At 40.8% G+C, this 16,254-nt stretch overlaps 1 protein-coding gene across 1 annotated transcript in view; it reads left to right on the top strand.

Annotated features, from left to right (window-relative positions):
* The window catches only part of DCBLD1 (discoidin, CUB and LCCL domain containing 1), a 49,675-nt gene that overhangs the window by 14,524 nt on the left and 18,897 nt on the right, over nucleotides 1-16,254 (top strand). Inside the window, exons 2-6 of the mRNA XM_040598672.1 lie at nucleotides 1,711-1,923; nucleotides 12,164-12,301; nucleotides 12,845-12,896; nucleotides 13,626-13,698; nucleotides 15,510-15,643. Of these exons, the coding sequence (XP_040454606.1) occupies nucleotides 1,711-1,923; nucleotides 12,164-12,301; nucleotides 12,845-12,896; nucleotides 13,626-13,698; nucleotides 15,510-15,643 (610 nt within the window). The remainder of the gene's footprint in view (nucleotides 1-1,710; nucleotides 1,924-12,163; nucleotides 12,302-12,844; nucleotides 12,897-13,625; nucleotides 13,699-15,509; nucleotides 15,644-16,254) is intronic.

Genomic DNA, 16,254 nt, shown 5'->3' with positions numbered 1-16,254 from the left:
TATTTTCCTATGTATTATGAAATCAATAATGCTTGAATAAAAAACTTGAAAAATGGATGTGTCTTAAAGTATGTGAACAAGGAGCTCTGGAAAAAAAAATTAATATGTTTTATGGTGATATGATTTTGGATCTATGTCTTCTATTCACCACTATTCCAAGCATGAACCTGTGACAAAATTAAATTGTAGGCAAAAAAGCTAGTGATAAAGATAAGGCTTCAAAATAAATTCTGTTTCTTGTGAAAAAGTGGTTGAGTGAGTTGGATGAAATGGCAGTGTAATTATATAGTAGCAAGTTGAAGTTTGATAGCTTGGAGCTTATCTTTGCACAGCATGCCACCTTCCCCCCAACCCCTGGTATGGCACGTTTCTTTATCAACACTTCATTTTTAGTTGTTCATTTTAAAATAATCTTATCAAACTTTAAATTTGTTCCTCCTAGAGATTGTGGAAGGAAATTCAGATAGTCATTGAAGTGCACAGACCAAAACAGTTTTACTAAAATATCCCCAAAGGTAAAATTTTGGGTAGTTAAAGTGAATATTGTGAATTCCCAGCTCTGCAGGATTCTTTATTTTATTAACACTTCTGGAACTAACATTGGTTTTGCAGTGATAAATTATAACAGAATACAAGACTCATGTAAACAGTGCCGATGCCCTAACTGACCTAAAACCAAGGACTGCCTGTTATATGCCCGTATCTATGGGACTGGTTCCACTGTTGCAATAGTTTTCATGATTTGGAAGATTCAGCAGAATGAAATGGTTTAAGCGTTAATATATACATTTTAAGTTACTAGTACACTTTTAAATAGTTCAGCAAAAATTACTTCATTTAGTAGTCAAGGTCTTTTATCTGATACTTGTTTCCTTCCCCTCCATGGATGCTTCCTGTTTTCCATGTCCGTCCCCACATCCCTCCATGTATTTCCATGTACCTTTTCCTGTTGTCATGCGTTCTGCTGCAGCTGCTCCTCCAATGCCTCTCCACCAAGGAAAGGCTCCAAAGCTGAGCTGGCTCCTACACAGTGCCACGAAAACACACTTTGTGGGCACCTACCTTCACCCCTGGAGCAAGGAGGCGGCACCACTTAGATCTCCAGGCATGCTACCATGAAGCAGTCCGTGTACCATTAACAATGCACGTCCCACTTCTGTAGCCCCTCTTGTGTTTTTGCCTTGTCCCCTGGGCTTTTTGTATTGTGCAAGTGGTGCAAGCAAACCAACAGGAAAGTAAGATGAGTCAGGTCTGTGACAGTACGTAGTTAAATCATGTCTGTGCTTTCATGTGTGATTCAGTTACCCTCTCTCTGATGGTTCTTTCTATGGAAATAAATTGTGGAACAAGAATTGGGAGAAAACAGTTTAAGGAAGGATCCTACCTATTACATGTGGAATTGCACCTTCAGAGTTTCAGTAGGATTTGGCTGTAAAACAGAAAGCCAGAGAGACTCTGCTTGTACAGGACTGTCAAATACGTCTTAGTTCATGAGTATTTCCAGCCCTCCTTTCTCCCGCTTTACAAGAGAAATATGACTGTGTTTATTTGTTGCCAGTGTTCCAACGATCGCATAACTGAGGTGGAGTAAAACAAAATGCTTTTTTAAAAGGTGGAAGCACACGTGAGATGATTATGTGACCAGCATTTTCTTATGCATTTTTATTGAGGAATATGTTTTGTTTCCCTTCCTTGTTTCTTCTGCTGCAGGGGATGGATGTGGGCACATGGTGATGTATCAGGATAGTGGGACCCTGGCATCCAAGAACTATCCCGGGACATACCCAAACTACACTCTTTGTGAAAAGAAAATCCAAGTGCCTCCGGGAAAACGCTTGATCTTAAAAATTGGAGATCTGGATATCGAATCACAGAAATGTGAATCCAGCTACCTTACCATCCAGAGCTCTTCAACATTGCATGGTATGTAAAAGATAAGGCAGTGGTTGATGCACGAACTGGTAGAAATGTGAGTAAAGGCTGGGTCAGCAGAATGGAAGAAATGTCAGCTTTTGCCCTTTCCTCCTCTTTTTTTGTATTCAAGTGTGCTGTTCTCAGTATGGGAGGCCACTGACCGCACCGTGTGCTGTTCTGCCAAGGCTGGAGGTGCTGCCATGCTGCTCTGTGGAGGGGCCCACCGGGGCTTGTGCCTGCTTCTGGCGCATCCACTGCAGGGGCTCTGCCCTCAGGCCTGCAGAGCTGTACTGTCACAGCTTTGGTAGAGCAAGTACGTGGATCTGTATCGGCCCTGTACCCTTCTCGGGTAGCTCACGGGCTAGACAGAGGCAAGATGAGAAGCTGGAGCCAATGATCCTGCACGTCTTTATTTCCTAGGCAGTTCAGGGCTCAGAGAGGAGGTAGCCTTTGTTAATGCTACCTATTAGACACTGATAACCTTTGCTAATATACAGGCTTTAATACTCGAAGATATTAAATATGTGCAGCCAGTCTGCACTCCTGTGAGAGATTTGCGCAGGAAGATAAGTGAGTAATCTGCTACAGCTGTGCACTTAAAACAGTCATAATGACAACGGGATCCCCCACAGGGAGAACCTGAGGCCATTCTCAAATCGGTTTTCTCAGCCAGTTGTCGCTGAAACTTTTGATCTGCTCTTTCTAGAAGAGTCAAACTGATTTTCAAGTCAGTGCACCCTTTTTCACAAGTCCAACTTAAAGTCAGGGCTGCAAGAAGTTCCACACTGCAGAAAGAAACTAATGGATTGACAGTTCATAAAATTTTGCCTGCTGGGAGTGGGCTCTAGCCCTTCAGTCAGCTGAGGCTGAATGTGCTGTACTGGACTTAACAAGCAGAATGGATTCAATGGGAAAAGACGAAGAAGAGATGAGCTATATAGGGCCTCTGCAGGTTTTCAGCTCACTGCTTGGCTCAATAAACTGTGTGGCTCTCCTAAGATGAGGACTCATAAGATATCTTAGTAGTAGGAGGGGGTGATTGCCTTTCATTCATGAGCATGATAGGCCTATCACTCATCTGGTAAGATAAGATCAGGTGAAGTATTACAGCCTTGCTTGCAAAGGAAGGTAAAGGTAATTATTGTTCTCATGGGGGAGTATACGTTTTGAAACTGCCTTTGCTAAGAGCGGGTAGTGACGTGTTGATGCCTAAGCCTTGCATAGAGCTTGATTTGAAGCATGGGGAACATCTCTGTGTGTGCTGGGATGGTTTTTTTATGTTGTTTCCTTCGTTTCAGATTGGTAAGTAATGAGTTGCGTTCACCTGAAGCAGTTTGTACTTGGCAGTAAGAGATTGGTGATAAGTATTGCATTATTGTATCTTTGAAAAATTTTTATGGATGCTATCTTGACAATTGTAATCAAAGGCTTTTCTAGGAAACAAGGATAAATCAATATATTGTTTTCTGAAGTGAAAAATCTTGGATATTGATGGCAATTCCGGCTCCTTACACGTCAGCCTGAAGATATCTTCATGTAGTTCAGTCTGCAGTTACTCAGCCTGCAACCATGAAATACCTGTGTATTATGCAATGAAATCCATATAATGAATTTCTTTAAAGTATTCCCCCACCCATTTTCAGACCTGACTGGTGATGTCTGATGCATGTGGACTGTAAATTTGCATTCGCAGTAACGAACTGCACAATTAGCAGATTTTACTCATATGATTAAACAAGTTTTATAGCTTAGGCAGGCATACCATCTGTAATGGTTTTTGTGGTCTGCAGCTTGCTGTAGACTTTCCCACTAGCATACCTACAGAGTCTCTGCTCTACATTCAGGTAAATCCATATGGAAAACCAGTGTGGAAATAGCACTGTATGCATAAATTCATAATATTACTTGTATTTTAAAACACATGGGAATTCATAGATGAGATAAGAGCTTCTGTAAGTCAGTTGTTTCAATAGTCTTGCTATAGCTCTGGGGTTTAATATGCATTTACATAAACAAAAGAAGTTTTGTGAGTAAGCACTGTGAAGTCCATTCAGCCTGTTAAATGACCTTTTAGGTAGCTGTTTCTGAGCCTAGATCTCCTCTTTGCAACCCTCCCCTCTTCATGAACATCTACAGGCAGGACGACATCTTCCCTTTGGCCACGAAGATATTGACCTTTGCCATTGAAATCTTTCACTGGACAGTGGAGAGTTGAAAAGATTTTGCAGGCATTGAAAACATCTGTGCAATTAAAAACTAATCTTTGCATGTTTTCTGTGTTTGACCTGGGTTTAAAAAGGAAAACCTAAAAAGCCAAGTATGAAAGCTGGTGGTGTGAATGTTACTCATGTTTCAAATTAGCCAAGCAGTCTTTGCTCTTTATAGAAGAGGTTTGCAATTATAAGACAATAAGGTCTAAAGGGAAGTATGTTTTAAATACCATGCTGATCTCTTCAGCTCTACAGAAGACAAAAGAGAATGTTGGTATGCATACAAACATCTGTCGAGGAGTGTATCTGAAGCTTAGAAATTGGTCAGAGGCAAAACACTAGATTATGTGCATAAATATAAAATTAGTGTAAACAAGTCTTCAGATGACAAAGTATTGTTTTCCTTTCAGATTTCTCCCACGTGCTGTCTTTACATTTAGCTGTGATTCATTCATCGTTATAACCTTCTGCTGGGATTCATGCAGTACAGCGAGGAGTAACTCAATTCATGTTTGGGGTATTTATGTTCCATGTAGTAAGGGGAAGCTGTCATATATAAATGAATGGATTGATTGATTTATGTTAGTCATAACATTGATTTCTTCACTTTTGTAAGTCAGTGACTACGGATTAGGTGACTTACATGCAAGTTTTATTTAAGTTCAGAGCATTCCGTAAATTTTTAAGTTGACAGAATAGTACTATGAATCTAATTCCTTCCTAGAAAAGCCTTGTTTTGTCTCCTAAAGCCTCCCTGCTCAATGGGACACAAATGTGATGCTACAGTTCTTCTCACCTTAGATACTTCTCAGCTTTGATGGACCTGTGAAAGCAGCCACTGCATTTAGATTTCTCCAATACTGCAATCAAAAGGAAGTCATTATATAATCTTAATGAAGCTCTAAAACTGGAGACATAAAGCTGCTGAACGCTGTATCTCTGGGTTATTACTCTGCAGACTATTCCTCTGATGTTCACAGGAGGAAGAAACCTGTAGCAAGCCTTTTCTTTCAAACTGTTAGCTTTGTATCCAGACTTAGATGTGAAAATATTAATCATCAGTTAGCAAAGGTAGTCTAACACCAGGTTTGGTGAAACTGAATCACCTTTGTCTGACAAACCTTTAAATATTAGCACAGCTTTGCACGTGTTGTCTCTAGGGGAAATAAATAGATGATTATGTTCTGTTTCAAAGGCATAGCTTTGCACTGGATGAAAATATGGAGGGGTTTTGTCCCACAAAAGGAAAATCTAGAACAAAAATAAATATAAAGCATGATGTCATGGTGTAGACAAGGTGCAACCTTTACTGAAACGCTTTTCTTCTCAAGTTAATAGCATTAGCTGAGCATATTAAAAATACTGAGCTCTGAATAAGAGCTTCTGATTTTTTAATTAGTTAAAGGAATACGTGAAAACAAGATTAACTATGTGGGCCCTGTAGTCCTCAAGAACAAAACTTTCACTACTTGTGAAGGTGTAACATAAAAATGTTTTAGAAGTTCGACAGGACCTGCTTTTAGTCAGTTTCTTTGAATGTCTTTATCAGATTTCTGTACCTCTTTTGACCCTTCTTTCTTACTTTTTCCCCTCGCTTTCCCCAACTAATGGCTTAATATTTTTTCCCTTAATTTGGTGAGATGATCATCAGTCTTGACTGGAGAGATAGATGAAAGAAGAGATAAGTGCCTACTTACTTCTCCATTCACTTGCAGTCAGTAGGAGGTTGATGTGTTCCTCTGGGGTGGATGTCAGATCTGCTGAGTGACTAATAATAATTTGGAGAGTTAGTGCAGTTACCTTGTTCTTGCATAATTTATAGCCCGTAAGTAGCGTCAAATAGATAGAGAAATTACTGAAAATGCTTCCTCCTCCCTGCACCCCATCACTAAGGGTTGTTAGACAAATTGAGCATTTACTGATACATGAGTGTCTGACGGATGCTGACTGAGTGTGTGCATGTGCCTGTATGCACACGGGTGTGGGTGTGCAGGAGAACTGAGCGCTTTTTGGATGCCTTCTACCTGTCATTATGACTTGAGGGGATTCATCGAACTGGTCTTTCCTTATTATGTATTGTAATAAGTGTCTTGCTTGAATAAAGGGAGTGTCCAGGTTTCTTTTTTGCCCCTCAAAGGAAACTTGTTATTACAGTATTGTTTCTGGTATTTCAGGAAATCCAGGGAAATGCCCAGACAAGTTCTCGCTGAAGATCAAGTTGAGCAGTTTCTTGACAGTCAGAACTCTTCTAACATTAGGTTTCGCCTGAGTGGTTGCAGTATCCCAAGGTTTCAGCTCTGGAAAGATTTATGCAATGTAGAATGTCTGTGTTTGTTTTATCAAATGAACTCTTTTTTTTTCCTCTTAGTTGCATAAAATGTATTGTGTATTTTTCTGTGGTTTTTGTTAAACAGCTGCAGTTCTTTATTAATGATTCTTAACTGTTGCTGTGCTTCTGTCTTTGGGTTTGGCTAAAACCACAGCCATGTTAGAAGTGGGGGGTCTCACCTGAGGTCAAGCAGGTCAGGCAGACCTACAGCCTGTGCAGGTGGCCCAGAGCCTCCCTTTTTAAATTGTAATTACTTCTCCGGCCTGACGCTACTTGGGTGCCTTTATCACAGGTTTTGGCAACCCTTTGGAAATGTTAACTGAAAGTTATGTTTGTTTTTCCTTAAATGAGAAATGCTTTCTGCTCAGGCTGAGGTCAGACTGTGGTGCACAGAGTTAAATGCTGAATAACCAGCTTGTCTCATGCTGACTACTTTCGTCAACTCCTATCTACTGAGTATTAAACGCCACCTTCCCCATGTTCTGCAAAGGACACAGAGCAGCACTTTTCATCTCCTGGCATGTCCTTGCAGGGTCACATTGGTTATCCCTGCGCATGTGCGTGGCAGGGTTGGAGTGGAGAAGACCTCTCCTCTCAGTAAGGGGGAGAGGAAGAATTACTGCTTATCAAAGTGAAGCATTTGTGTGAAGGTGGAATGGGGATGAATTTAAAAAATGCAGATGTTTTCATACAATGGGTCCTTGCTTGTTTTGTGGGCTGTTTGTGAAAGACTTGCACTCTGGCTGAGTTTTTAGCTCTTAACGAGAAGCAAGTATAATTCGCGTTCCTTGCATCCCCTGTCCTTCCCCTGCTACTGAGGTACTTCCAAATTGCTTTCTTTGAGAAAAGCTACTGACTGTAAGGATCACAATTTAAACATTGTTTCCCCCAAACAAAAGTTAGGAAATTATAATCCTGGAGAGGTAAATCCATAGGATCATTGCTACACCCATGTAGCGAGCTACATAGCTCACTAGCTATGGCTTACTCTGCAAGTAAAGACAGAAAAAAGGGAGAAGATTCCCTGTTGAACAGAGGATGTCATGCATTGATGTCTAAACTGAGTTTCTTAAGGACCTCTGTGAATGTTAAACTTCAGATTTCAAATGAAGTTGAGGAATTTGAAAGCAGAACAAGCATAGTAAGGTGAATATGCAATAGCTAAAGAGGGAAATAATTACTTTTGAAAGGAAGCAAAACCCTTACAGAAGAGGCAGAAAGTATTAAGATGTACAGAAACAAATGGCATGTAGGCATTGCCAGCTGGTGTGAGAGAAGGGTCCTCTAGGCACAGTGCTTCATAAGGGAAGTAGAAAAAATAAAGGAACATAATTCAGCAAAGCAATCTCAGGAAGTATGCCAGAGCCTGGTTGACAGTAGAAGTAAACTAGACCTCATAAAACCAGACAATGCTGTAAAGATCGTCAGATTTGCAAAACAACACTATTATGAAAAAGACAAAAGCAGTAGACTATTGCTAACATTTAAAATATAAACAACATGTAAAATAGTCTCTTCAGTCTCCAGAGGAGCCAGCCAAAGGATATCCACGAGACAATTTACCCTGTATCTTGCAGGATGTTAATATTGCTTGGAGGCGGTGATTCCAAAATAAAAGTATTTAATGTAAGCCGCCTAAACCGTACTAACACATCAGAAGTTCTGGACGACATTAAATGTTAGTTTAATTATCGAGAATATTAAATTAGGTACATTTGAAATCCCATGGCTCCTAATAGCTCTCCTGCATAATTTAAAAAAAACATATATATTAAAGAATCTGTAGCGAACAGACGGAACCATGGTGGGGTCAGCTCGTTAATGAGACACAGAAGGAAGAAAAGGACCTGGCATCTAGTTGTAGCAGTACTGAAATATGGAAAATACCTACTCAGTTCCATGACATGTAGCACATCTGTTTATTAAATCAAATGCTTTTCTTTGTTCTTAGTAAATAAACCTGCCTGCTTACCCCAGCAGAGCTCCAGCCGAGTCACTTTAACAGGAAGCAGGGAGAGAGACCAGCATTCATGACTTGCTTTTCAAGCCAAATATGCAAAACAACCCACCTCAAACTAACATTAGAAGATGAAAAACTGATAACGTGATCTGGCAGTTCTCAAAAGGGATCTTAAAAAACTTTTGGCTTAGTCCCAGGTTCAGGAATTAAATATTTATCCAGAGTCAAGTCCAAATGCTGCAGTAGAAGTTAGCAGAACTCCTATAAACAAGTTTCTCATTTTCATACCAGACACAAACCAAGGCTTTCTCCATCATCCCTCCTCTCCGCTATGGTTGTACAGTATTCATACAGACAGCCTGGGGAAATCAATAAATCCTAGGTGGAATGGACAGAGAAGAAGGGAACATGTGAGTTTTCGAAGTAGTCGATAAAGTAGTGGTTTTGTCACCTCAATTGCAAGTGAAAAATACGGACTAGTAAATACAGTTTTAAGATGAAGTCTAATGTCAACAGATGCTGATTGGTTTTAATCTTCTAATGTCTATAAAATCTCACAATATGTGTATTCAAGGTAATGGGTAAGTCAGTGGAGAAGAATTCTAGGTGTTGCTGTGGATATAGAAAGTGCATCTAATTCAGGCACATGACGGAGCCTGGGAGACTATCCTTTCTCTGGCTTTACATTAGCGGAAATGGAGGACTGCTGTATGGAAGTGCATAGGAAAGAGTACCTGTGGTTAAAAACAAAGACATTATTTTTTAAAGAGAATTGGAGAACAGATGAAAGCATACAATTCTCTTATCAGTCAAAACTAAACCCAAAGAATTGTCTTGGCCCTGAATTGGTTTTATTTTCTAAGCATTACTAGTTGTCCTCCTGGCAAATTTCTTGGAAGAGAATTAAGAGGTTAAAAAGGCTACTCAGCAAAACCTTGGCAAAATGGAGAGAGGTGCAGCTAAACCTAAAACAATATTCTGGGTAAATCAAATCAGAAAGGTGCTTATACTGGTCATTTTAAACACAATAAGCACTGAAAAGAGTGGACCACCACCTTTTCCTAAATACAGACTGCACATGTCTCTAGTTCTTTCAGGGAGTAAAGAACCTCTAAGGCAAACGGGTGTCTCCTTGGTTTCTCTGAGAACAGCAATAGCGGGGTGAGATACCGCTTATATGTTTTTCTAAACCCTACCTCTCAGCTCTCATTTCTGTATTTGATAGCATGGAAATAAACTGTGCTAGACCTCAGGCAAGTCTGAAGACCTGGGAGTGTAGTGCTGATAGGGTATTACCTGAATTACTGAGAAGAAATGTGTTGACATATTTTGCAAGGCTTCCTCAGTTTGCAATGAAAGAACAAGTGAATGTTTTGTAGTAATGATAGATGTCCCCCTATTTTTTCTTTCCAAGTCTATGCAGAAAAGCGATAAACTTACGGAAAATATTTCTTCCTTCATTCATCCATTCCTCCAGAAAGTGTATGCTCTTTCTTGCTTCTATATCCTTTAAGGAATTAATCCTGTGCCTCCTTAGTTTTGAGCTACTGATGGGAATCTCTCAGTGCACCAGAACTTCTCTTGGCAGTAATAGCTTGGTAACCCTTCTTGTATTTATTACTTAAAAGTAGAAACTTGTCTTTAGGCATTGCAGGCTGATTTCTTAAGCTGATTGTTTCTGAATTTTTGGCTTTTGTTTGGATTATAAAACTCTTATGTGTCTAGACTATTTTATTTTATTTTATTGTTTTTGCTCATGACATGTGATTTCTTTGTATAATTATCTGGAACGTATGTAGACTTGCTGCTGGAGGAGACACATAAGCCCTGATCCAGCCAGTGTGTGGTTGAGTGAATCAGCCGTCTCAATTATACCTACAGAGGAGATAGGTCACTGCCAATGGCTGCGAGGGAGAGAGCCAAAGAGCACTTGTGAGAAAATATGTAGAGACAGTCCATGAGGGAAGAAAAGGACTAAAGCTTTCTCAGGTGTTTTAATTTGAAGAAATGTGATGCCTCCCTGTCTTCTTCCCTTTTCTCTCTCCTGAAAAAAAAAAATAATCTAAGTTAGCACTTTACTTCTCCCACTGCAATCTGACACAAAAGACCTTCTCAAATAAATCACTCGTGCAGTTGTCTGGTATGACACAGTGTCAGATGCTGTCTTTTTGATAAGTTCATTTCCTAAGCAATTTGTTTAACCCTTTTTATAGACATTGTTTTCTCTGACTAAGTCATGAGTCATTTTCAAACACGAGTACTCCAGGGAAATGTCACACTTGTCGCTTGTTTCCCTGCCTGCCTGGCTTCGCTGTATGATTTTTATAAGCCAAAAGACAGACTTCCTCCTTTGGTTTGTCCAGTTCTGCTGACAACTGGCTGTCATTGGATCCAACTGGGCTGCTCTGTAGGCTGGTCTTATAGTTGTTATAAGGCCAATGAAGTATTCAGGAGAGATCCTCCCAACAGGATCAAGCAAAATGAAGAAGCTCTTAGGAGCCCGTTAGGAAGGGTACCACTCATCAGATTCATGTTGTGCTGTGACTAATTTTTTGTACTTCAAAAGTCAGTTCCATGTTGCCCTAAAGTACCCACCAGCAATAAAATGAGGTTATCTAGGAAAAATGCAAGTGATCATTTTTCATCTGGAGGATTTCCTTTAGGACACAAAAGCTGCCATTAACCTTAACAGAACAGGTGGGCTCAGGGCTTGTGAAGGGTCTTGTTTGTTTTTTCTCTTGGGAAACAGAACAGCTTGATGTTTTACAAAAATCTCTTCTTAGCAGTTTACATTGTAAGTATCCTCATAAATTCAGAAAAATCTACCCAGACCGCTTTGGATTTTCTATGTCATCTGTTCCTGAGGGCAGCCAGGGACAAGCGTTTGCCACCCAGGTGTGGTGACAGGAGGCAAAAGCAAAAACTGTGGCAATCTCAAAAGAAAGCTCCCCTCAGGAACTGACTTCTGAAAAAGAAAAGGTAATTATTAAGAGTCCTGGGCGCGCCTGCTGTCACAAGGAAGGAGTGTCCCAAAGAGTTCCAAGATACTGCAGTTGGTAGCTATAAACCCCTTATCTAATTCAGTGTAAGCTCAAGGTTCTTGTCTCCCTGTCCTGCTCCCTTCATCATCCTCTCTCTCCCCCTCTCTCTTTTTGTTTAAAACTCTAGGGACTCGACCAGTGTACTTCAATAGTACGATGATGTTTTTAAGGGAAAATAAATCAAGACAGGTTCTGAGTCAAGTGGTACTGCCTTATACTACGGTTTGGCTTGTGGCACACAGGTCCTTGAAAACCAGGTACCCTGTTTGTGATCTTCATCTTTCCTGGGTGGCTGCTGTGCTACAGCAGCACGAGCTGTTCGTGCCTGGAGAATTTATCTAGGAGACCCTGTGTAGAGCCCTTGGATTGCTTTTGAACGTTCTGTTCTTTTTTCTAATGAGTTACTGCTGGTTGTAAGCATGCTGTACTTCAAAGGCTTGAAGGGCATTAATCATTCTCTTAAGGCTTATGTGATGAGAGAAGTAGATGCTGGAATTGCTACCATGGAGAGACAACTGGATCCTGGCCACTCCTTCTCAGGGTAACTTTGGAGCTCGTACCCATAAAGGACTGAAGCCAAAACCCTTTTGTCAACATTTGGATTGGTACTGAAGGAGAATGAGTGTGTTATGAAACTGTTTGCTAATCGTGAGAATATTCCAGCCTAATTATGTCATCTAAACTTCTGAAATCTTTGTTCTCTCTGTAGGGCCCTACTGTGGTAATGTGATGCCCATCCCCAAAGAAATCATTCTGGATAGCAATGAAGCGACTATTCACTTTGAGAGTGGATCCCACGTGTCAGGACGAGGCTTTCTGTTGTCCTATGCCAGCAGTGATCATCCAGGTAAAGTGAAATGCCAAAGTAGTAAAGGATTAGTGGCATAGTCCTTCCTATTTCATTATCTATCTTCTCTACACACACAGATTTTAGTCAGAATGTTTGGTCCTAAATATTTCCAGATTAGCATGAACCATGATATTAATAGCATGTGTACAGAAGCAGTTGTAACATTAACCAGATATAATAGTTGCTGAAATCTTACCTAGACTATTTGCAACACAGGCCCAGTGAAAGATAAAATCAGTACCTTCTCCTTGAAGCACCACTGTATTCTGGGCTCCAGCCTCTACCACACAGTGATAGGATGAAGGAATAGGAGACATTAAGATTCGATTCCTGCATTTAATGTTCCGGGGGTCTGTGCAACTTTGCACAGACAGGGAGAAAAGGGAGATGAAAAGAGGGAAAACCTCTTTCTGTTGCTTTCTAATAAAATTGCTTAAGTATTATACTGACAGGTTTTCAAACTAATTTCATGTTTAGCCAAATATTTGTCTATATTTCTATGTCCTGCAATGGGGATTGACATTTGTAAACTTTTCACAGATCTAATCACGTGTTTGGAACGAGCAAACCACTACACAAAGGCTGAATACAGGTAAAGAGGGTTTGCAGCTCTCAGCGTTCTGGCTTGCTTTGCCCTATTTGTCATCTGGTTCAGTTGTTAGAAAATGTCATCGTTCTGGTTTTCTGGAGAATTTTTTTGAGCTCCAATGCTGTAATACTGCAAGGCCTGGCTGTGGGAAGCAGTAGTGCAGAATGGAAGTCTGCAGCCCAGAAAAATGAGGGCATGGAGTTACAGAGCTCTCAGCAATTCTCATTAGGGCATACGTATACATCGTATATTTAAAAAGAGTTTCCACTTTGAAATTCAAAGTAGCTTCAAATATCAGTGCTTCTCCTGAGAACAGATCACATCCTAGCTGATACAAGATTATCTGAGGACAACCTGTAATTTCGTGGTTCCTTGAACTTTGTGATAGGATTTGAAATGGTAATAAATTGTGCTTTTCTGGCTGTGTCTGGATGTGCATGTAGGCTTCTTATCTGGGCTGTGATGAAAACTCGTGGTAATATTTCTAGAACAAGAGGATTAAACAGAAATGTCCTTGCAAAACTTCGCTGGTTCTTTGTGTGCTAATTTGTGCAATCCACTCAGGAACTCGAGGGCCTATTTGTTTACCTTGTAGACTCATGAACAGAGCATCAGCTAGAACTTACTGCTAAAATACTTACTGGTTTGAGAACATTTCTTCTGTATGAGTTTGTTTCTGTGTATCATCACTACAGTTCATATTTTAAACAAGCCTCTTTTCTCTCACTACAGCAGATACTGTCCTGCTGGCTGCAGGGACGTAGCAGGTGACATTTCTGGGAATATCAGAGAAGGATACAGAGATGTAAGTACACAGAGTAATGAAGGGAAATTTCTAAGACAGAAGAGAGAAGCATAGCACAACTTCGTTTCAACTTTTCTGCTTGATTTTTGTCAGTAATTCTTCCCAGCTGTGTTAGGTATACCTTTTATTGTCAGTATATGAGTATGTTATCAGTATATAAGCACACGGAGACACTTTTCAAACAGACCAATCAATTGTGTGAGAACAAAGTCCACTGACTGTCAAATACACCTACTGACTACTTGTGGTTTCTGGCTTTCTGGAAGAACCCTGCATTGGGTTTCTGCCTTTTGAGGCAGTGGCCATTGACATTTTAAATATTTCTGCGACTTTGGTTTTTACTTGTTTGGAGCCCATGTGCATTTCTTTTCTAAATTTATCTCTCGTAGGGAAAAATATTTCAGTAACACGCGGGTTTTCTTTAAGATCATGCCTGCAGTATCCCAGCAATCTGCTGTTAGATGAAATAAATACTATACACTGCCTAGTCACATCCCACTGATAACTACCAACCTCTTGGGTTGTTTTAACTGCTCGTTCTTTAAAGCAGAGAAGTTGCCTGAGTGTTTGCATTTATCCACAGTTCATACCACACAGTGCTCTGCTCTCTCTGTCCCTGACCCTGGACTGTCATAGAATCCTAGAATGGTTTGGGTTGGAAGGGACCTTAAGAGATCACCTAGTTCCAACCCCCCTGCTGTGGGCAGGACACCTTCCACTAGACCAGGTGCCTGTGAAATCTTTACATCTCTCACAGTGGAATAATTTTAATCACACCACTGAAGTAAAATCCCTCCCCATCACAAATACAGCAGTTGCTGAGTTTCCAAAAAGTTAGTGTTCATGTTTAACCTGTTCTTCCAGTTATCTGAGCACACTGCTCCAGCCTGGAAAGTGGCAGAGCTGAAAAAACAAAGAAACGCCACATTACACTCTCATTAGCTGGAGTTATTCCTGCCCTTCATTCGGGTGATTAGGAAAGAAAAACAGCACATGGCATGACCTCATGCAGATCTTATCTGTGCTGAGGAATTCTTGTTAAAGGGGGATTCAGCTTTTCTGATGGGAAGAACCTGCAGGGCTCTCCTGGAGACCTGCTGCCTTTGTGTCCCCACACTTCCCAGCTCTCCTTCAAGGGGACAGCCTAGCACCCCAGCTTGGCATCCCAGCCTGTTGAGTAGCATAGCCCCGAATGAAACCAGTCTCTGCCAGTAGCCCCTGGGAATGTCTCCTTTGCATCTTTGCACTGGCACTTTACTGCTCTCACCTAGCCCAGTGGTATGTTATTGCCACCTAGTTGGCATACAAGTTGTCCTGCCTGTATTTTTCAGCGTTATCCCACCTCAAATACTGGCAAATGGGCTGTACTTAAAACCCAGCAGTAGCCAGTCATCACAGCCAAATCTCCTAACCTGACTCAAAATTCTAAGGCCAGTAACAGATAGGTCTGCCTTCAGGCCAGTCCATCAAGTAATTACTGTTTTGTCTTTGCAAAGAAGAGTTGCCGTTGCCTTTGACTTTGTTTTCCTGAGGAGTGACACAATATTTCCTAGGTTACAATCTTACAGCACCTTCTTAGAAGCGGATTATTTGCTTTTTCATTTGGGGGGGGGAGGGAAGGTGACTTTTGGAAACATTATTTTTTTCAAAAGATTACTGTTCTTTCTCGCTCCCCTGCCTTATTCCTCTTGATCCTTTGCCGGATTTTATGAGCTGTAACACCTGTATAAAAGTGGCTTGGAAGTGAAAGCATTAGCAGTTTGTCAGACTGATCCTCTGAGCTTTGGCTTCTGGCGGCTTCTGCCTTTCAGACCTCGCTGCTGTGCAAGTCAGCGATACATGCAGGCGTTATCGCGGATGAGCTGGGCGGTCAGATCAGCGTCACCCAGCAGAAGGGCATCAGCCACTATGAAGGCGTTGTCGCCAACGGTGTCCCCTCGCACGAGTGAGTACCGTACCGTGAGTACCGCTGGCAGGGCTGGCTCGGGGAGCGACCCCCAGGGCACAGTGCACTGCCCAGATCAGCAGAAGCAGGTGCGGATGATTTTTTGGGGAGGAAAAAGTGTTAGATATGGGTCTAGGGGCTTTTGGCCTTTGCTTCTACAGCTTTATTAACATGGTGTTGGCATTGCATATAGGAAAATGTTCCAAGTTTTCAGTGGCTCTGTACCATGTAGGGTGGTATTTTCTTTCTTTGCCTTCTATTCCTTCCAAAACATATTTGCAAATCACTTTGTTAGCAGATACATTAAAGTATGATGTTCTGCAACAAACACCTTTAATCAATGTGCTAATAAATCATGATAAATTCATGTTAAAGTTTAAAAAAAAGCTAGGAAGAATGAATAAATAAAAAATGCTGTTGATCCGTAGGGGATTTAATGAACAACCTCTTAAATGTTGTGTTTTCGACATGTGCAGAGTTTTTCTCATTTAGAGTATTTATAGCAAGGTTGTTATATTTACCACTTATCTTCTGACTTTTAATTGTACTGTTGTTGAGGTAGAAATAAATCCTCTAATCTCTATCCAGCACATTAAGTCCTTCCAGCAACT

The sequence above is a fragment of the Falco naumanni genome, chromosome 6 (assembly GCF_017639655.2).
Source record: "Falco naumanni isolate bFalNau1 chromosome 6, bFalNau1.pat, whole genome shotgun sequence".
Lineage (NCBI taxonomy): Eukaryota > Metazoa > Chordata > Aves > Falconiformes > Falconidae > Falco > Falco naumanni.
This window is presented reverse-complemented; position numbering and strand designations above follow the sequence as displayed.